The 20,307-nt window shown below is 36.7% G+C and overlaps 6 protein-coding genes across 13 annotated transcripts; 2 read left to right on the top strand and 4 right to left on the bottom strand.

Annotated features, from left to right (window-relative positions):
• Nucleotides 1–822: 822 nt before the first annotated feature.
• LOC140966045 (zinc finger protein SHOOT GRAVITROPISM 5-like) lies at nucleotides 823–2,903 on the bottom strand. 2 transcript variants are annotated; one of them, XM_073426334.1, is made up of 3 exons: nucleotides 2,439–2,588; nucleotides 1,863–2,262; nucleotides 823–1,552 (listed from the first exon to the last, which is right to left on the bottom strand). In XM_073426334.1, the coding sequence occupies exons 2-3, from the start codon at nucleotides 2,153–2,155 to the stop codon at nucleotides 931–933; spliced, it is 915 nt and encodes a 304-aa protein (XP_073282435.1). In that variant the 5' UTR covers nucleotides 2,156–2,262; nucleotides 2,439–2,588; the 3' UTR covers nucleotides 823–930. The 2 variants fall into 2 exon arrangements, with proteins under 2 accessions (XP_073282435.1, XP_073282434.1); XM_073426333.1 differs by lacking the exon at nucleotides 2,439–2,588 and adding an exon at nucleotides 2,595–2,903 and having other exon boundaries at nucleotides 824–1,552.
• A 2,830-nt stretch (nucleotides 2,904–5,733) lies between these two features.
• LOC140966152 (serine/threonine-protein kinase BRI1-like 2) lies at nucleotides 5,734–6,650 on the bottom strand. The gene is made up of 2 exons (XM_073426513.1): nucleotides 6,123–6,650; nucleotides 5,734–6,030 (listed from the first exon to the last, which is right to left on the bottom strand). Exons 1-2 carry the CDS (start codon nucleotides 6,648–6,650, stop codon nucleotides 5,734–5,736), a joined length of 825 nt encoding a protein of 274 aa, XP_073282614.1.
• A 245-nt stretch (nucleotides 6,651–6,895) lies between these two features.
• Nucleotides 6,896–10,382, top strand: LOC140966148 (annexin D5). Its single transcript, XM_073426507.1, has 6 exons — nucleotides 6,896–7,100; nucleotides 7,419–7,564; nucleotides 7,750–7,968; nucleotides 9,084–9,299; nucleotides 9,378–9,467; nucleotides 10,022–10,382. Exons 1-6 carry the CDS (start codon nucleotides 7,025–7,027, stop codon nucleotides 10,226–10,228), a joined length of 954 nt encoding a protein of 317 aa, XP_073282608.1. The 5' UTR covers nucleotides 6,896–7,024; the 3' UTR covers nucleotides 10,229–10,382.
• Nucleotides 10,383–10,694: 312 nt separating this feature from the next.
• On the top strand, nucleotides 10,695–14,179 carry LOC140966145 (mediator of RNA polymerase II transcription subunit 27-like). Of its 6 annotated transcripts, none has more exons than XM_073426504.1 (8): nucleotides 10,702–11,053; nucleotides 11,678–11,843; nucleotides 12,040–12,490; nucleotides 12,959–13,018; nucleotides 13,118–13,186; nucleotides 13,264–13,307; nucleotides 13,400–13,437; nucleotides 14,045–14,178. In XM_073426504.1, the coding sequence occupies exons 1-8, from the start codon at nucleotides 10,804–10,806 to the stop codon at nucleotides 14,053–14,055; spliced, it is 1,089 nt and encodes a 362-aa protein (XP_073282605.1). In that variant the 5' UTR covers nucleotides 10,702–10,803; the 3' UTR covers nucleotides 14,056–14,178. The 6 variants fall into 6 exon arrangements, with proteins under 6 accessions (XP_073282604.1, XP_073282605.1, XP_073282603.1 ...); XM_073426502.1 differs by having other exon boundaries at nucleotides 10,704–11,053; nucleotides 13,400–13,601; nucleotides 14,045–14,179; XM_073426503.1 differs by lacking the exon at nucleotides 14,045–14,178 and having other exon boundaries at nucleotides 10,695–11,057; nucleotides 11,682–11,843; nucleotides 13,400–13,928.
• Nucleotides 13,894–15,844, bottom strand: LOC140966150 (probable ascorbate-specific transmembrane electron transporter 1). 2 transcript variants are annotated; one of them, XM_073426510.1, is made up of 5 exons: nucleotides 15,222–15,842; nucleotides 14,980–15,025; nucleotides 14,834–14,882; nucleotides 14,494–14,693; nucleotides 13,894–14,200 (listed from the first exon to the last, which is right to left on the bottom strand). In XM_073426510.1, exons 1-5 carry the CDS (start codon nucleotides 15,242–15,244, stop codon nucleotides 13,949–13,951), a joined length of 570 nt encoding a protein of 189 aa, XP_073282611.1. In that variant the 5' UTR covers nucleotides 15,245–15,842; the 3' UTR covers nucleotides 13,894–13,948. The 2 variants fall into 2 exon arrangements, with proteins under 2 accessions (XP_073282611.1, XP_073282610.1); XM_073426509.1 differs by having other exon boundaries at nucleotides 14,980–15,844.
• Nucleotides 15,845–16,069: 225 nt separating this feature from the next.
• On the bottom strand, nucleotides 16,070–18,711 carry LOC140966149 (zinc finger protein 4-like). Its single transcript, XM_073426508.1, has 2 exons — nucleotides 18,370–18,711; nucleotides 16,070–17,033 (listed from the first exon to the last, which is right to left on the bottom strand). The coding sequence occupies exon 2, from the start codon at nucleotides 16,984–16,986 to the stop codon at nucleotides 16,291–16,293; it is 696 nt and encodes a 231-aa protein (XP_073282609.1). The 5' UTR covers nucleotides 16,987–17,033; nucleotides 18,370–18,711; the 3' UTR covers nucleotides 16,070–16,290.
• Nucleotides 18,712–20,307: the final 1,596 nt, after the last annotated feature.

Genomic DNA, 20,307 nt, shown 5'->3' with positions numbered 1-20,307 from the left:
CAAAAATAAATATATTATTTTTATCGTAGCATTTTAAATAGCTCCAATAAGCCAATGATCTAATGGTCCAGCAGTAAAAGTTTTTCAATAAGCCAATGATCTAATGGTCCAGCAGTAAAAGTGAGGTCCAATAAGCCAATGATCTTGTGTTGGAGTTTCATTTGTATAGGTTGTTAGGTAGATAGGATGCTCGAGTAGCCGTAGTATGAAAAAAAAAGGCTCTGATAAATCAAACACGGCTTAGGCCCTACATGATATATTATTTTTATGAAAGCATTGGTTGCTGCTAAATCACGATAAACATCACATGCATTTTCATAATTCTAAGTTTTGTCTTTCAATTTTTATTTTCATTTACTTTCCTACTTGACCTCACAAAATTAAATTTACCAACCATTTCCAAAAGGGTATTTTCAAGTTCCTTGTTACATATGTATACCGTATATTTGGCAAGAATCGGAATATTATTGACTCTGATAATCAAAATTTCACGAATTGTACCATATTAATTGGGCTGAGAGAGACGAGTCCCTGATGTTTAGTCATTCAATCTCAGGCTCTGAAAACGATGCCAGCTTCTATTTGTACAGACAATACGTAATCCTAGCTAGCTAGCTCAACCCACAACTCTAAAATTTCAGCCACCGGACCGCGCAAATTAATGATTTTAATTTATTCACTCAATCCACACTACAGGCTAATCTTACGCTTTGGCTCCAAGCAAGTATATTGTCCAGTTTCTAGTACTGTATCAGATTTGGACAATCGATGATGGCAATGAGACCAATAAATAAATTAATTAGCAACTATAGCAACTTGTGTTTGATTTAGATTTGGTCAAAATATTTGGATTTTAATTTGCTAGAAACTAGACGATCGAGTTCCATTTTGCGAAATTTAATAAATCAACAAATTTCTTGGATAAACATCTTAATCAGTGAGTTTTTTCAACTTAAGTTTAGCTGAAGACACGTAATTCATAGCCGAAGAACTCTCCGCTGCGGTCGGAAGAGTGCCGGTTAGCGCCTGAAACTTCTGCTTGCAGGCATGACAGGTGATTTCCAAGATTGTGCTGCTGATTTTCTCGGTGAATTGCTCCTTCAAAACCCGAGCCTTTTCGAGGTCTGCAAGTGCCTGCTGCCTGATTCTTTCAGCCTTTGCAAACTCCAATTCAGCCAGTTCAATTTGCTGCCGCGCTTGTCTTACAGCCTCTTCCGCTAAACCATTTTCTGCCATAGGAAAATCCAGCTGCTGCTCACTTGTTATCCCCGGCTTACAGATATAATCATCCTCAAGTGTAAATTTGGTGGATGATGGCAAAAGCTGAAGTTCTAAGTTATGTTGATGATTTTCGTCACGTTCACCAGGATTTTTCGGGTGGATCCTTGGGACTGAGACTGCGCTGAAATTGGAATACTCCATCGATGGAGTGGCAGAGCTTGAAGCTGTCTGAGAAGAACTGGCCTCGGGTTGCGTTGGATGTTTTAACTCCGGTGGCAGGTTGTGGTGGCGGATGGTGCAGGAGTCTTGATGCTCAATGAAACTCTCCACTCTGAGAATACAAAGTTGGAGCACCTAAATTCTTGATCATATAGCGTCAAAGGATATATATAATTTACACATAAGGAGCGCCATTAAGAAATACAAAATGTTTGCTCGCGCAAAAATTAAATTTTCAACTCGTTGAAGGGTTCATTAATTTTACAACTTCACATATATATTTTTAATTTTACGGTGGCCACGCTATGTCGTATATAGGAGAGAGGTGACTCTCGGGATCCTATTTGTGACACATGGTCCAAATTATGAAAACAGGAAAATACAAAGAAAAAGGCATGCCAATTATTTTGCATATATATAACCTGGAAAAAACTCGGCCACAGTCACAAGAATGTCCCCGAGTACCGCAAGTCCTGACATGGGCCTTGAAATCTGATTGAACCGCATAACCTTTGGAGCATCTCTCGCAGACCCACGGCTTGTTGTTGCTGTGTTTCCTCCTGAAATGCTTCTTAATCCCCACCAGATCACCCAGCGCATGCTTCGGGTCGTGGTGCAGACATGTCTCCTCGGGGCACACGAAGACACGATTCTTGGCTTGTGGGTTGTCTCTCTTGAGAAGTTTCCATGGCACCTTGTGCCTACGCATGTGCATTTGTAGATTCTGGTCTCTCTGAAACCCTTGGTTGCAGATCTCGCACACGTAGCTGTCTGACTCTAGTAATGTCTTTGATGAAAGGGAAACAACTTCTGCGTCTGGATCTGTCACAATGCACGTTAATTATAACTAACGTTTAAGGTTTGGGTTCGAGAAAATCAAGTATTTCAAGAAATCAAGATCGAACACCTTTTTCAAAAGGGAAAAAGAAAACTGTTCATTGTTCCTACATTAATGAGTCTAGATTCATAGAAAAACATGATGCAATAAATGCAGGTACCTTTACTCCATAAAATTTATTCTCTGCATGTGTTCGAGTTCAATGAAGTAATAATTTCCAAGGTCGGAGAAGAGTATAAAAAGAACATAGAACGTGACTGTTTGCATAACTGCGTGTATATATAGAGATAGATACAAGTGTTAACCAATTAAGTACCCGGGGTGCCAGCAGGCCTTCTTTTTCTCTCATTCGAAAACCCATTAACATCCTGAGATGAATGATACATCATTCAAGCAAGATCCTCCAGCCTTCAAACATGAATGATATCTTGCACAAGTGACACTGAAAAGAACATCTCTTTCTTATCTTGCAAAAAAGAAAAAAGATCAAACTGTGGAGAAAGAGAAGAGAGAAAATAGCAAAGTAAACTAGCTAGAAAAGCATCTGCTTTTTTGGTGCTACCAGCTTTTATTTTTTCCTCAACCTTTACATCTTGAGTAGGTAAAGTTTTGAGGGTAAAGCCTTGTTTATAAAGATTGCATAAAGCAATCTAAAGTCCTGGTTTCGGACCCCGTGAGAATACAGATGAAGCCCGATTAATTTGGGTGACGTGAGTGGACAATTTATCAGGTCCAATTATGTTTTTTTTCTGAGAGTGTTGGGAATCAGGCAGAAGGATCTCAGGCGGATTGTTATGCTCACTTGAAAAACAAAAAACGCAATACAACAAAAATAGTTTTTCGCAGCGCACTATTAACGGTGCACATTAAAAGCACGCCGTTAATAGTATTATCAACGGCGTGCATCCATACGTGCGCTGTTAATAATATTGCACTTGACAGTATTAACGGCGTGCAGTAAAGGCACGCTGTGGAAAGTAGTATCCGCAGCGTGCATTTATGTGTGCTGTAAATACTATATACTTTCCGCAGCGTGCTTTTAATTCGCGCCGTTAATAACATATACATTAACGGCGTGCAGTAAAAGCACGCTGCGCAAAGTAATATTATATACTATCCGCAGCGTGCAATAATGTGCGCTGTAAATTTAAATGTGTGATTTTTAAATTAGCGACGGATTTTAGAAAACAGTCGCTAATTTACTTTTGCGACGGTTTATTTAACGACCGTATCGGCGACGGTTAAGGAATATTTCGTCGCTGCTAGCGATGTGTTTTATATAACCGTCGCTAATAGACGTAAATTAGCGACCGTTATATAAAAACCGTCGCTAATGGCGACAGCCTAGTGGATAACCGTCGCGAATAGTCGCAAATTGTCTATAAATATCCGATTTCCGTTCAACTTTTTTCACTTCACAACACTTAAAATTTTCATTTCAAATACGTTTCTAATTTCGATTTAGATTAAATTTTTTTTTTCAATTTTAGGTTAATTTTTTAAGTGTTAATTAAGTTCATCAGTCCAATTTATTATAGTTGTATTGTATTTTTTTTAAAATTTATTAGATTACAAAGCGTAATTTTTTTTTATTTTACGCAAAATTTAGCGACGGTTTTGTAACCGTCGCTAAATTAAATTTCGTCGTTAATTAGCGACGGTTTACAATCCGTCGCTAATTTAAAAATCACACATTTAAATTTACAGCGCACATTATTGCACGCTGCGGATAGTTATATTAACAGCGTGAATATGCACGCCGTTGATAGTAATCTTAACAGCGTGCGAAGGCACGCCGCGGATAATCTTGTACTTTCAACGGCTTGCAACTTTCCGGCGTGCAATGCGCGCTGCGGAAAGCCCATATGCGCGCCGCGGAAAGCCATTTTTGTTGTAGTGACGTTTAACGTTAGACAGACGTCAAAAAGTTTTTCGGTGTAGGCAGTCCGACTTCAAGTCAGTCGGGTACCCATGTAAAAGAAAGTGTTGTATAGAGAATATTTATTGGGTGTTTGTGGAAATGTTTAGTGAATGTCCTCAATGATCGAGCAAACATGAATATTTATAAGAGAAAAAAGTCATTATGGAATTGTTTTCAGTTCTCGGTCACTTTTCATGATCAGATAGATGCTCGTGCTCTGTCCTCTTATACTGTTACGACTGACAACTCATACCGTTTCTAATCTTATCACATTGTCCACATGTGTGTTGATTGAAATACTAATGATTTCAAGGAATGAATATCATTAATTGTGGGACCAGAGTCGATGTCAGTCACGAGATGCTCGAGCAGTGGTTGTTATGTGAGAGCACATACATGTCACAAATTCATTATCATAGTCTTCTTACACAGCCCGCACTAATCTGAGAACCCAGGATTGTATGAGTATATGCTGATTTAATCGGTTTCTCTAGTTGTTGGAAACTCATGAATGATTTATATAAGACCACTCTCTTTACTGGGACAAATTTTCCATTCGGAGTCTGAGATGATCTGAACTCTTTCACGTGCATCAAATACAATAAATTAGTTTTTTGTTACAAAAAATGAGTTTATTTAGCTCTTTTTTATTTAATTTGGAATTATTTCATATATAATTTAAAAAAATTGGGTCTAGACTCTAGATACGAATCACGATTTTGAATTTTCTATTTCAGCCCAATGAGTTTGCGAGAAATTTGTGCCCCGCGCACGAAAGAAACATTAATATGAATTATGGAGATGAAGAAAACAAAAACCACTTAAAATCACACAAAAATTTAAATAAGATGTGATATATATTTTATATGATTCATGTATAAAAAAATATTATTTTTTATATGAAAAATATTATTTTTTATTATAAATAAATTGACTCGTTCCTATCATAATTTGCTCGAGTTAGTGGAGGCCTGACTACAAGTAGACATCATAATATTATTTTTTATTATAAATAAATTGAATCATTCAATGAATTGGTTCCGTGATTTAATTGTTATTTAATTTACGTGTAGATAACTATATAAAAACAAGAAAATTTGGCTTTAAAAACTTTTGGTATCTCAGCTTTCTTTTAGACCTATTATTTGTTCTGGAACTTCTCAGTGGCATTTCCAAAGCATGAAGTTGTGAAAATTAGAACGTGATGGGTATTAAAGTTAAAATGGATTATTATTTTTTGGATCAAACTCATAATTCAAATCTTTCACGAAATCAAAACCATTTTATCTAAACAAGTAAAAATTGGACCAACATTTAAGCATGTCTGTTTATTCTTTTTACATCAACATTTAAGAATGATTTATAAGGTGAATTGACTCCGAACTCAAAAATCGTTGGAACCAAAGTACAGATAAAACTGTTGATCTTGACTTGTCGCTATTTCCTTTGACAAATTTGAACAAAAAAAGTGTCACAAAATGTTCAACAGCTTCGCTCGCATGACATACATTTTAACTCGATCTATGGATTAAATTCAAGAACTGTTGCCCATCAGCTCTCTCAACATGGCCACAACTTGCAACATATTAGGCCGTTTGGATGGGAAATCATCGACACATTGCATTGTTATCTCCAAATACTTCACCATCTCCTTAACTTCTTCGACCTCGGATTCTTCATTACCTTTAGTGACGGACAACAATTCCGTGTTTATAACCTCCATACCTTTGCCTTCTCTCACCTTAGTTTTCACCCACCCCACCAAATTTGTGTCACCAAAATCCTCCTTATCGGTTGGCCTTTCCCTGTCAGGAGTTCCAAAAGGATGACTCTGAACAAATAAACGTCACCCTTTGCTGTGCAACGGAAGCTCTGGTAGTACTCGGGGGGCACGTATCCAGTCGTCCCGGCTAGCGTACTGACGCTTAAATGCGTGTCAAGAGCACTTATAAGCCTAGCCATTCCGAAGTCCGATACCCTTGCCTCCATTTCACGGTCTAGTAGAACGTTGCTCGATTTCATATCCCGATGAATGATGTGAGGAATGCAATTGTGGTGAAGGAAACATAGCCCTTTGGCTGCACCTCTGGCAATCTTTTTCCTCTCATCCCAAGTTAGAACCCTCTTTTGACCATTTCTTGGCTTCCCATGAAGCATTTCCTCGAGGCTTCCGTATTCCATGAATTCCCGGTCGCCTCGGCAGCTTAACCGTATGAGTTTCTTAATTGCTACACTTGATCCATCCTTCAATGTAGCTTTGAAAACTTCACCGAATCCTCCAGACCCGATTAGGCTAGCGGCTGAGAATCCATTTGTAGCCTCAATCAGCTGTGAGAATTTGAGTTTCCTCAGTTCCCTCTGAAAAGTTGCAACATTGATACTCAGTGGCTCTTTCTCCTTCTCAATTTTCCATGTCGTGGTGGCATGCGATGCTTGTAAACTTCCGAGCATTCTGGCTCCCTCGGCCTCCTTGCGCCTCTATATAAACATATTATTATTTTTATTTTAAATATAAATCAAATCAATCCATTTATCACTTATATAATAAACTTTTGACCTACTCAATTTTAAAATAATGAAAAATTTGGGGATCGATGATTCCCGGACAACTTGATATACACACGTTACAAAATAAGTACGTGTAATAAATACGTGTAAAACAATTAAAACAGAAAAGCAGATAGAATGCAGAGCCATCCACGCAACTATATAGAAAGAACCAGGTTGGTTGAAATATTTTGCATTAAATTGCAGAGTGAACACGTGTCATTTTATTTCGCATCTTCGGGTTCGTTTCTTCATTTCTTGTGGGAGAGGGATCGAAGATGGCGACTCTGAATGTTGCTCCGACGTTAAATTCGCCTCGTTACGATGCTATGCAATTGTACCGTGCTTTCAAGGGTAAATTCTCTGTTGTTCTTTATTGTATTTTTTCCGTTATTTTTCGTGCAAACAATAATTCTGATACTTGTTCTCTTGCCTTCAATTTGTTTTTGCGCCGATTTCTGTTGTTTTTGGTTCGAGTCTTTCGTATAAGTGAATAGTGGATACGTGGTGATGTCAGACTAGGAAGCTAAAATTATGTTACGATTTTCCGTTTGTGTCGGCATTAATCATGGAGACAAGGTGTTTAAATTAACAGGAAAATTTTTGTTATATCTTTCTTTTTCAAAATACCGAAGAATCCAGCATTTTCTAACAATCGATTGCACCGTCTAGGTTTTGGTTGTGATACTACTGCTGTTGTTAAAATCCTTGCGCATAGGGATGCAACACAACGAGCGCTTATTGAACAAGAGTACAGAGCTATGTATTCTGAAGAATTAAATAAACGTCTGGATTCAGAGCTTAGTGGTGATGTCAAGGTACCAAAGAGAATCGGCGTCACTTTTTTAAAATTTTCTGTGCATGCTTCCTCAAGAGGAATGCTTTTTTTTTAAAGCTTTATTATGTAGAAATGTTGTGATAGATTCTATTTCTAGATTATCCAATTAACTAGGCAATATTTTTACCGTTTACAGCTTTTCTTTTATAATTTGTATGATTTTAGAGAGCTCTCTTACTGTGGATGCCTGATCCTGCTGGAAGGGATGCTATCATTGTAAGGAAAGCTTTGACTGGTGATGTCATCGATCTAAAAGCTGCTACTGAAGTAATATGTTCCCGAACCCCATCACAGATACAATTCCTTAAACAAATTTATAACGCGCGATTTCATGCTTATGTTGAGCATGATATTGAATATCAAGCATCTGGTGATCACAAGAAGGTGCGCTCTGCTCTCTCTCCCTTTCTCTCTCTCACTCTCAAACACACGCGCGCGCACACATACACAAACGAACACACACAAACACAAACAAACGCATCCACTCCCACCAAAAAGTCCTGAATAATTATTTTAATATTCAACTTAGCTTAGGAGAAACTCAAACTATACCTTCCAGGGTAGAATTTATGGCTAAAAGTTGTTTTTATCCCATTTTGTATATTGAAATGAGGACCTGAACTGTTCATCTATTTGAATATTGTTTTGAATTTGAGTTCCCAATTTATTTTATTTTATATATGTATATTTGGAATCCAAACTATTATTTTTTAGATTATACTAGAGTCTTTAAATTATTTTATAAGCCACCTCTGATGCTCTGCTCTTCATAACGTGAAATTATGTGAAGAAAGTGGATGCTTGAAAGTTAGGATTAAGTATTTTCCAATCGCCGGCACACCACTAATGTGCTTCTTACGTGGATTTCACATGTTCGGAACTACTAATTCAAGGTAAGGCACCAGGAAGAAAGTTCAATCGGAATGATCACATGTCAAGAGTGGAAGATAATTGTTGCAACAAGTGATTCGTTGTTTAGTAATGATGAATGAATCGAAAATTATTGATGTGTCAGGAAAATCACTTTTGTCTTCTTTTTCTCTTATATTCTGAGGTCCTTTATGCATATCTTGGGTTACAACTCCTCAACTAAGTTATGTAAGGAGCACATAAATCAACAATGGACCCTTTAATTGAGTTGGATATACCTGTAAGTAACCTATATATTTAAAACCAATTAGTTTTAAATTGATTGAGTGAAGATTCTGATAAATCCAGGAGCGCAATAACGTCACTGAACTGATAACGACCATAATAGTCTTCTGATACGTCAATCTAAAGCACATTTTCTATTTCAACCTTAGGGTGTGGGTCTAGGATATATTTTGGTTTAAAAATCAGGCATAAGGTTGATTTACAAATCTGGTATTTGTGTAATAAGCATGTATTTGGAACAAGTTATCAAAAACTACTTTTTGAATAACACATTTTCTGTGTGAGTGGACAAGGATTATGCTCATAAATCCACTTAATCGTTTCTGTTTGATTCCATTTGGCAGTTGCTACTTGCCTACATGAATACTATAAGATATGAAGGTCCCCAGGTAGACTGGGCGATGGCAGAACAGGATGCTAAATCTCTTTACAAAGCTGGGGAAAAAAGGTTGGGGACTGATGAGAGAACTTTCATCCGTATTTTTTGTGAGAGAAGCCGAGCACATTTGGCTGTAGTCTCTTCTGCTTATAACAGATTGTATGGAAGGTCGCTGAAAAAGGTGAAACCTATCGTTTCAGCACTGTCCTTGAATTTTCCTGTCTGTTGCCAATATGCTAAACTGGAAATTTTCTTGCAGGCTGTGAAAAGTGAAACCTCAGGGAACTTTGAGTTTGCACTCCTGACTATTTTACGGTGCGCTGAGAACCCTGGGATTTACTTTGCAAAGGTAAAAAAATTTCTATTTTGTCGTGACATTGTCTTATCAAGGAAAAGGTTAAGTTTTTTTATGTCACATTTTTTTGTTCCATGTGTGCCACCTAAATGGATCATTTATTTGGTTACCATATGTTTCCATCTATTTTATCGTAGTTCTTGCCAAAAACTTGAATTTAGCAATTTGTTCATAAGAAGAAAATGATATACTGTAGTTTTTAAGGGTAGTTGCCATTCTGAAAATCATTGGGCAATCCTTTTTATAAAATACTTTATGCATGTAGGCTTGTATTGACATTTGGGCAATCCTTGGACCAAAAATGTTTTGCTTTTATATGTTACAATATTTTTTCTCAATATAAATGAGGAAAATTTCGCCACAAACATTATAGTTAAGTTCTTGAGTTAAAAAATGAAAGTTTTAAAACATTGAGTAACTATGAATGCAAGCTAAACCGTTTCACTTTGCTTCCTAATGAAAAACTGAAGGTGGAAGTTCTTTAAACTTTGAATAACTATGAATGGTAGCTAAACCATTTCACTTTGCTTCCTGATGAAAATCTGAAGGTGCTGCATAAGGCAATGAAAGGCATGGGGACCAATGAGTCTACACTTACTAGAGTTATAGTGACAAGGGCAGAGATCGACATGCAGTATATAAAAGCAGAGTACCACAAGAAATATGGAAAGTCGTTAAACGATGCTGTTCACTCGGAAACGTCACGACATTACAGGACGTTTCTTCTTGAACTTCTTGGCCCCACTCACCACTAGACGTATTGATTGCGTCGACGTGATTATATATATTTATATTCTGTAAATAATGATTTTCGTCGTGTATTTGAGTGTGAGATTGTGTGTTTGGAATACATATGTTCTGTTGAATACTGATTTTCGTCATGTATATGAGTGGGATTGGGTTTTTTTTACAGTCTACGATAGAAAAAATTCCGATTTGCCAAATAAGGTAAGCTAGAAAGGTTTGACATATGCCTACAGAGAGGGCGGGACAACAACAAAGTCACGCTTACCATTCTTGCGTGGCTTTAATTTTTTTATTTTTTTTGGAAAAAAGTATGTTTTGGGTATTTAAGCTGTTGATTTCCAGATATATTATGCATGACGTCACTATGTAAATTTTGTGCTTGCTTCCAACATTTTTATTAGCAAATAAAAGCAATAATATTTGAACATTTTGTAAACACAAACCACAAATGTCCAAATATCTGAGCCCCTAGACCTTTTGGGTCGGACCGTAGAAGTTTTAGAATGTAAAAGGCCCAAACCAAATACATACGCTCCTATTCTTGAAACAACCCACCGTATAATCACTGACAAAAGGAAAAAAAATGCAGCAGGCTGCTACGCCACCGCCGGTGGCGGGGGACGCGCCGCCGAAGCAGGTGGCACAAGCTTTGGAACGACTGGGTGAGGCAGGGCGGCTGATAGCTGATGTAAGGCTAGGTGCGGATCGGCTTCTGGAAGCTCTATTTTTTGTGGCATCGGAGCCTCACCATCAGCATTCTTCTAGGTGTTTGAATTTAATTGTAAAAGAAGAATCCTTGATGCGCCAGCACCTCCAAAACCTTCGCTCCATAGGTAGGTAACGCACAAACTTGTTCTCGTCAGTTAACTTTTCTTGAAATTGGTGGGAAAGTTTTGACAGATCACTCAAAATCGTGTTTCCTCAAGCGTTTATTTAGGTTTTTCATTCGTAGGGTTTGAATATCATTGATTGTGAACTCGGTTTAGGGGTCTTGAAAATTATTGTTTAAATTTGGTGAAAATTGAGTTTTTGCAGTCTGGTGTCTTAGAAAACTCTAAAATGTGTTGTCTTAGATTTGTTGAGTTTATAATCAAGTTTCTATCATGAGGATGGATTATGTGACTGAAGCGTGGGAACTGGTTCTATGGTACAAAACAGTTTTCCGAGTGGTACTGGCTTTGGGGTGTAAAAGAAGGCTGTTGAGTTATTATACATTTTTTTTTGTTGCTAAAACTGTTGCAAGCATGCAAGAATGCTCTTAACATATTTAAGCTATTGATTGCCAGATATATTCTGCTATGACGTCACTAACCAAATTTTATGCAGTTTAAAATTCTTGGAAAATTTTTCGTTTACTCTTCTATCTGTTGCTTTCCATGTGTCAAAGAAAGTTGATCAAACTTGTAGGAGTTTGATTTATCCTTTTTATAGTCTTAACATTTTGTCATCTTTGTTAGGAAGGCAGCTGGAGGAATCTGGTGTTCTGAATGATTCTCTTCGTTCACGAAGTAATTCTTGGGGCCTCCACATGCCTTTGGTTTGCCCAGATGGTGCCGTCGTTGCTTATGCATGGAAACGTCAACTTGCTGGTCAGGCTGGTGCTTCTGCCGTTGATAGGACCAGGTATTTCTTGTGTCTTACTACTCTGTTTTCTGAGCTTAATATTCTAGAGTGTTGTATAACATATTAAATTCCAAACAATTTTGTTCATTAATTCATTCTTGGGATAGCTGAATTTTTTTGCGGGCTTTCATGTGTTCATGTATAAAGTTTTCATATTGTCAAGTTGTTGCACATTACTGGAGCTTGAATTGTGCAGATTGGCTCTGAAAGCATTTACAGATCAAAAAAGGCGGTTTTTCCCGCACCTTACTGATGATTCTGCTGTAGAGTCGGCTACAAAGAAACTTTGCAGCCCCCTATCTCTGAATCACCAAGAAGAGCTTGGTGATCAGAGATCGCTATCTGATATCTTGTCCTATTTAGAGAAAGAGATTCCCGATTTTAAAACATTTACGTACCAGCGGTTAGATTGGTTAAAGCGGGCATCTGCATTGCCCTCTACTGCGATTGAAAGTTCTATTGAATTGTCAAAAGATCCTGGCTTCCCTTGTACAACCAAGTTAAGACAAGATTCAGCAAGTATTCACGAGACAGATGAAGCTGCAGTAGTTGAGCTACTTCTGCCTTCTGTTTTTAGAGCAGTGATATCTCTACATACAGCTGGTTCCATTGATCCAGATGCGGTAGCTTTCTTTTCTCCTGACGAGGTGATTTCATCTACATCTATTTCTTTAAATGTCTGTTGATATCACTAAAAGCTGTTTTCCACCTCTGAACTAAGTTGTCAAGTGATGTAGTAGCTTTACATTTCTCTTTTGTTAACACTGAAGTCCCTGAGCCCTTTCATGATTGCAAGCACTGGGGAAGATTAAAGTCTGCTCGTCTAAGTTCTGAGTGTGCAAGTATAGTACTCAGGAGGAACTAGTTTAAGCCAAAAAAACCCCATATCCCTCGAGTAATACAACATTTTCATGCATGTTTTCACTACCATGCTTTTTCTTGTTTTGACTTATGTTCATTCTGGATTTATTTGGCAAATAATTTCAAAATAAATCAGCTTTGATTCATATGGTTCGGAGGGACTTTGAACTTACTCTACTCTTTAATTTTTCCCATGTATATTTATTGCTTTTAACCTATTGCTGAGATGTTATTGTCTATAATTGGTTTTTAAGGGTGGCAGCCACTTACATGGACATGGTTTTTCATTGCATCATGTGTTTAGACATGTCTCGGTAAGAGCCCTGCCTGACTTATGTTTCCCATTCTCTATTTTTGGCGGCCTAAAAGTTTGTTCCAAAAAATTTATCTCCTTCATTGATCTCTCTGTGCAGGAACATGCTTCTATGGCTCTGCAATCCTTCATTTGTGTCAATCCCAAATCAGCCTTGCATTCTTTGCTGGTATTTCATATTTGCGAATAATTCATGACAATCTTCCTTAACCCCAGATAATTTAACATCTGATTTTATCATTGCAGCACTGGATCTGCAGTTATCGAACTTTGTTTACCAAAGTTTGCAGGTGATATATTGATGTATCCATGATTTGCTTTACTTATACTATATGCATTGCTGCTGTTTCTAAACTGAAGCATGGAAATTGTAACTGTGCAGCAAGTGTGGCAAGCTACTATTAATTGACAAACAATCAGGTTTGATTTTACCTCCTGTAAAGCGCCCTTTCCGTAACTACTCTGCCAGCAAAATATCAGCGAAAAATAGCTCGATGGAGAGCTGTAGTGGTCTGGATCTCATACTGGCTTTCCATATCAGCTGCTTTTCATATAAAGCATAGATGCTTCATTTTCTTCTTCATGTAGAATAACCTTTTAGTCCAGGTTTTGTCTATTGGGGGCTATTTGAATCCTTGAAAGATTAGGTCCCAGTTTCATGATGTTGGAATTTGCATATACATTAATATCGAACACCCTTGAGGTTTAGCCTAGCTATTAGAATCAATTGAAAAGGTACGTGTTGTGGGAAGGGTAATCTGATGTTACATTCCAAGTTGAAGTGTCATTTTTAGTCTACGACTAATTTTATGAGTCCGCTGCAAAAAAATGTCGAGGGGCTTTAAATTTGAAATGGAAAACATGATACTTCCATGGTTGAATTTTGAATATACTTAACCCAAATAGTAAAATCATGCATGGAAGTACATCTCTAAAAGAAGAGAACACTGATAACAACAGACGCAGCATACATGAAGACTAAGAGGGCGGTGAAGTTTATTACGACTGCTTCTTGATTTCGTTGTAGACGCAAAATGAAGAATTTCTCGACCAGCCCTGTTTCTGTGCTTATAATCGCCATGAAGAAGATGATGATGCCTAGTACTGCGTGCCATGGTGCTACACTTTTCCTTGTCGATGCTTCCGCTCGAGGATAAACGAATGCGAAGAAAGAGAACATCCACTGAAACATATAATATATAAACTATTATGAAACACATTTGTCACATGGGAATATATTTAATAGGAAATCAATCAATTCGTAGATTGATTTGATTTGTTTTGCCATCTATCAAGTATGTGAATGGAAGATGCAAATTGTTCTTTTTTTAATTTTTTTTTCTCGAAGTCGTTCAATTATATTCATATTTCATGATTTTCTATATAAATTAATATGAGAATTGACAACAATTGGTAAGGAAAATTTAATTTAACTGCTCTAAAGTAAAATCTGTGTAAGTAGATATATATATGTACCTGCAAAGCAAAAAGGCAGATAGTGGACATGCCCAACCAAGAATGGAAGGAATACATATGGGGAATTCCCTCGTCCCTCTGAAACTTGAAGACTGCGTAAATCCCCACGATTCCAGTTCCGAGTGCCACAAAATGCAGCAGCGAATGAATCATTTTCGGCCATTTCCTAATTGCCGGCAAGGTCTTGTATGCCATGATTGCTGTAAATAAGTAATCGACTGCTTTAAAAATACTAAATATATCGATAAACAACAACAGATTACATATATTTTCTAACAAGAAAAAGAAGTTTTCGAATATATAGATATAGAGCTATAGCCTCATGTTTTTGTTTGTTTACCTTCACCAGAGAGTAAGACAAAACCAATAACCATCAGAAGTGGATGCATCTGCAACATGAAACATTCAATCGATCGGATCATTATACCAGACTCACCAAAGAAATTTAAAAAAAGGGGAGAAGTTAATAAATGGATAAAAATTTACGTTAAAAATCTTGGCTTCCACTTCTGATTTAAACGCAACACCTTCCCTGAAATGAAGCAGCCAAACAAGGAGTAGAGTGATCACTGCTATTGCCACAACATGTGCAAAAAGAGTCACTGGAAGCGCCGACGTATCGTAGTTCGAGCTTCTTTTGAAAGCCATTAATCTTGTAATTTTGATCAACAAGGGATATGATTTGCTAAGACGTTGAGAACATATATGATTTTTTTTTTATCACGCACCTCGATGTTGATCTTGTTTTCATCAAAAGTGGTGTAGAATATTAGTCAAAAGAACCTCTCAGTGTGTGAGAATAAAGGGTTGTACGACTGAGGGGAAAATTTTGGGCAATCCGTCGAGCCGGCTGGCTATACACACCTGATTAAAAATGAGTCTTGTCTAACACTTTCCATGCCGAAAACGAAACCCAAGAGATTTGAAACGTTAATGTACATGTTAACAAACATATATAGGATGAAAATGTGTCGATAGAAAGCTCTGCTAAAACCATGTCTAATGTAGAAAAATCCGAAGGAATCAAGATTCCCAAGGTAGTCATTTGAAGCAGCCTCATTGTGTTAATTTCTTGTGGGGATTGGTGTTTCCAATTACAGAAGCTAATTTATTTCGTTAATTCCGTGCAAGATTAATTATGAGAAGCCCAAGAAAACGTTTTTCCTTCTATGTGGACAAATTAAAAGATGTCACAAATTGCAGTCGAAAGTGAAATCTACGGCATTACAAGCTCATCTTTCGTCTGTTTTTTCTCACATTCCTTGATTATACTTTATGGTGATCTTCTTGTCTTATAATTAAAAAGGTGGATGTTTTAACTTTCCGACTCGATTACTACCTTAATAGTATCGTAAATAATTAATACAAACAGACAAAGATCAATAACTGAACCTGGACGTGTACGCGTGAATTCCAAGTATTTGGAGTTGGGACACACTTCGCGTTATCATAATCGTTTCTGTTATTATATATTATTGCTAATCTGGACCTGATTTTACAGAAGGTACGTCAAAACTTTATCAGTTTCCTCTGTGCGTGTTATATCCTGAAATTTCAGAATACCTGATATAAAAAAGAATTCAGAAAATTTGTCAGTGAAGTAACACTTGGAGCATGCAAGCTTTATCTCAACATGTAAATCATACGATGTCCGAATCATCATCATCAAATATTCAAGAACATGTATTTTTGAAAAGCAGGAAAGAATCCCTGTACAGCGTGAGATGAATCGAACTCCCAAGAATCAAGAAAGCTGTCACCGAATTAAACTCTACTTCTCATGCAAAAAGAATTGGTTCACAACTTCAAAGTTAGATCAGGAAGCGATGAATCTGTCCTCGGAGGCGGATCAGGTGCCGCAAAACTTATGTTAGAACTGTGTCCTGAATCAAATCCCTGATTTCCATGATACCCGTCGATTTGCCGAAAGCTTCCAGGCCATGACGAAATATCGGCATCATCATTCTCCATGAATACAGCAGGCATGTTCCCGAAATAGCCTTGATCAACAAACCTTGCCCCACCTTTTATCCCGTGAATCGGCCTGACCATTTGTTGGTGCATGGCCGAATGAGCTTCGATGCCTAGAGATTGAAACGCAGAACCATGGAGCGGTAAGGACGCTAAGCTAGCATATCTCTCTGATAACATACCCATTCGCATGGCCCTTTTCGCAAGAGTTCTTTCTCTCTTGTGTGCATTCTGGTGTCCTCCCAATGCCTGTGAGCTGTAGAACTTCCGGCGGCAGTAATTGCATGAGAAAAGTCGGGTACCTACAGGAGGGTGAGGGGATTCATCTGTGCCTTTTGAATTGGTATTGGTGTTGTTGAAGAAGCCAAGTGTTAGGTCTAGAGTAAGAGGTGTCGTTTCGTGAGAGTGGTTGTTTTCTTTTGAATGGGCGGGGGACGTTTCTTGCAAGGATATATTGGAGGCTACGTGGCTGGTGGATTCGGATTCATCTTCCGACTCTAGATTGAGACTCCGGGGTCTCATATTTCGAAAAAACGATGTATATTTGATGCTGGAATCAACTCAGTTACCTGAAAATCAAAAGAATTCGGTTACTTGTGAAAACAAAGGCAGCTGACTAGCATTGGTACGTTGGCTTCGGGTAACTAGTTACCGCAGGACTTAAAATATTGAAGGCCTGACGTCTAGCTATTATGGCTTAAAAATTTTAGTGCCTGCCATATTCAATATCGTTACTAGAGCTAGCTAGGTAAAGTAGGAAGTGCAAGGGCTGGAATCTAGAGTTTTGCATGCAAGAACGAAATGGGAAATGCTAGAAGCCTAAACTTTGGATGAGGTGGTCACTTGATACAGATATGTGGTGTTTCTTTACACGACTCAGATGAACAAGCAACCAATGATCCACGTCATGCATGTCGACTACTGTTGTTCAAGAGGATTACGGAAAATCGAGATTCTTTTAGGGTAATATACTCCCAAAGAATAGAGAATAAAACTCTCAATCAAATAATCAACTAACGAGGTAATTAAGCGATGCTGTGATTTTAGTACAAACAGAACATCAGTAACCCGGATTTGGATAACATAGTGTTGAACCAACGGTTCTTCTTACATTCTAAACAATTATGGGAACGATTGTATTCAAACTTCAGATTCGAGTGTCTAAACAAAATTTAGTCACATACAGAACGATCTTGTGGTCAGGTTTACACTTGAAACAAATGTTTATCTCGTTTATCTCGTAAAGATTCAACAAGAAGATTATGGAGAGTGGATTATGATTAGGTGAAGTTGAAAACTTTCTTGGGACTGATTTGACAATGGCATCCCAACTTAGATCCCATATGGACCGAGCAACGAGAGGGCAAGGCAATCAAAGGAAAAAAAATTCCTCAGGTGTCATTTTCATGTCTTAAAAGTTAAAAGTTTCTTGGAAAGAAGGCTAAAATTGCGTTCCCTCATCAACATTCCTTTCAAGATCTGCAAAAGATGGATTGCCTTGGCACTAGTTTTTTTAAAAAAATATTAAAGTCAATATTATTATTAATTTTTCACTGTTTAATTCCANAAAAAAAAAAAAAAAAAAAAAAAAAAAAAAAAAAAAAAAAGATACACATGTTCAAGAAACACAGATACCATGGATTTCACAGCCAAGTAATCAACAAGTACCAGAAATCTCAAAGCTAACTCTGACGTAATTCACTAGATCAAGAAGTCGAACTACTAGAAAACAAAACCAACCAAAACCCATGTATTTTATCCATCCACAAACCAACTTTATGATCCAAGAATTGACTCAAACCAATCCACAGCTTTACAAAGAATCAACAGGTACAAAATCAATAATAATAAAAAAAAAAAGTAACCCACCCCCAAAAAAAGCTTAGGGCTTTTGACAGTAAGTACCTTGAAACCAACTGCAAGCGTCTCAGATTATGAGATGAAAAGACAGACAGTGAAGATTCTAGTTTTTTTTTTTTTACCAAAAATGGTGTGATTCAGAAAACACGAGAATAACATGGAGATAAGATCATCAGAGAGAAGGGGTGGTGGTACGTCAGAGAAATAAAGCAGATGATTGCTATTTTACGTTCCTCCGCCTGCGAAAATGCTTTGCCCCACTACCACCAAAACAAGTGTCATTCATTCAACAGTGTAATACAGTTTTTTTTTTTTAAGACGAGATTTTGGAATCCAATTGTAGCATTCGATTAACATCTTGTTAGAATAGAATAAATCCTCGAAATTTCTTTGTGAAGAAAATAAAAGATATTATGCTATTTTAATTCCTTCTTTATTAGAAAGTCCAATTTACATGGAATTTGATATTTTTCAAAAACTGTGGAATGGGACCGAACACGCATGACAACATCCACCATGAGATGTCCCATGCTCCTGTGCAAAAACCAGTGGTGAAATGACTGATTTAGCCCTGTTCATTTTTAATCCTTTTTTATATTTTCTATGCAGCAATAAGATATTAACTGCGGCATTTAAATAAATAAATAAATAAACAAACAATAAGATTGGACATGTTTTTATTTGATTATTATAATAATCAACATGGTTCTAACAACGTTGTCTCTAGTGTTTGTGTGCATCACACTTTATTGGAATACCAATAGTAGATTTTTTTAATATTAAATATTTGAAAATTTAAATTATTAAATATTTTTTGACAAAAAAAATTTATTTGCTGGGTTCACAGGCGTATCCAGTCTAACAGACTATGTAAAACAACTCGTGGGCTTCGGGATGACTTAATTTGGGCCTTGCTGAATTCAAGTACACGTGATCATGTGAAAAGGAAATTACATCTTATGCATCGTGTCGGATTATATAACATTCTTGTTAATATCCACGGAGTTCACATATCTCACCAACTCAAACACCCGTTCGAGGTGATAAATTTGCATTATTTGATGCCGGAGAGATACTCTCGTAAAATATAAGAATATTTTGTATAAATAGATAACAATTTACCTCACACAATGCATAAATATCGAATTAAGGTTAATATTCCTCTCTTTCTAGTAATCCATTTTTAAAAATAGTTTTCATTAATTTATATTTAATGATGAAAAAGTTGCTCAAGCATATAATTGATGAAAATAGAAACACTAATGTCACATAATCTTTTTTAAGCACTTTCTATTTGCAGCATTATATTCTCTGGACTTTCTTGACAAAATAGACCAGAGGAGCTGTCATGCATGCACCCTTTGGGTTTGGATAAGAGCCAAACTTTTGAGATTTTCCAATGCAAAAATGATTACACATTTTTTCTTTTTTATTTACCACTGACACTGTTATATAAAAAANCACAATAATAAATTTAAAGCTTATCTTAGACAACCAAAACCACTTGGCTTCAAAAAAAATCAAATTCAGTAATTATATCGAAATACCATATCCAACGGCTAGTTAATTAATAATTAATTATGCATAACTCACTCCTGTTTACTGTTTAACAAAGTAATTTTGTGATCAATTATTAAATAATAGAAAACAAAAAATATCAACAAAATTTCGCCCATTACTTTTTTTAGGATCGTTTGATAAGATACCTGATTTTATTTTTAAAAAACGAATTATTTTTTTTCATTATATAATCATCATCTTTTTTAAAAGAAAGGTCGTGACTCGGACTCGAAATCGAGATCTAGATATTAGATTAAGATGTCATTTAATCTATTTCCGTATCAAGATGATTCCTGATTGACCTGTGAGTTTGTTATATATGTAATAAGTTGTAAAAGCTTAAATTTATGATAGCCAATTGGAACTATGATATTTTTATTTGATGAGAATTTTAAATTAATTTTTAAAGAAATTAATAAATAT

This window comes from Primulina huaijiensis, unplaced genomic scaffold (assembly GCF_012295235.1).
Source record: "Primulina huaijiensis isolate GDHJ02 unplaced genomic scaffold, ASM1229523v2 scaffold20025, whole genome shotgun sequence".
NCBI classification, from domain to species: domain Eukaryota; kingdom Viridiplantae; phylum Streptophyta; class Magnoliopsida; order Lamiales; family Gesneriaceae; genus Primulina; species Primulina huaijiensis.
This window is presented reverse-complemented; position numbering and strand designations above follow the sequence as displayed.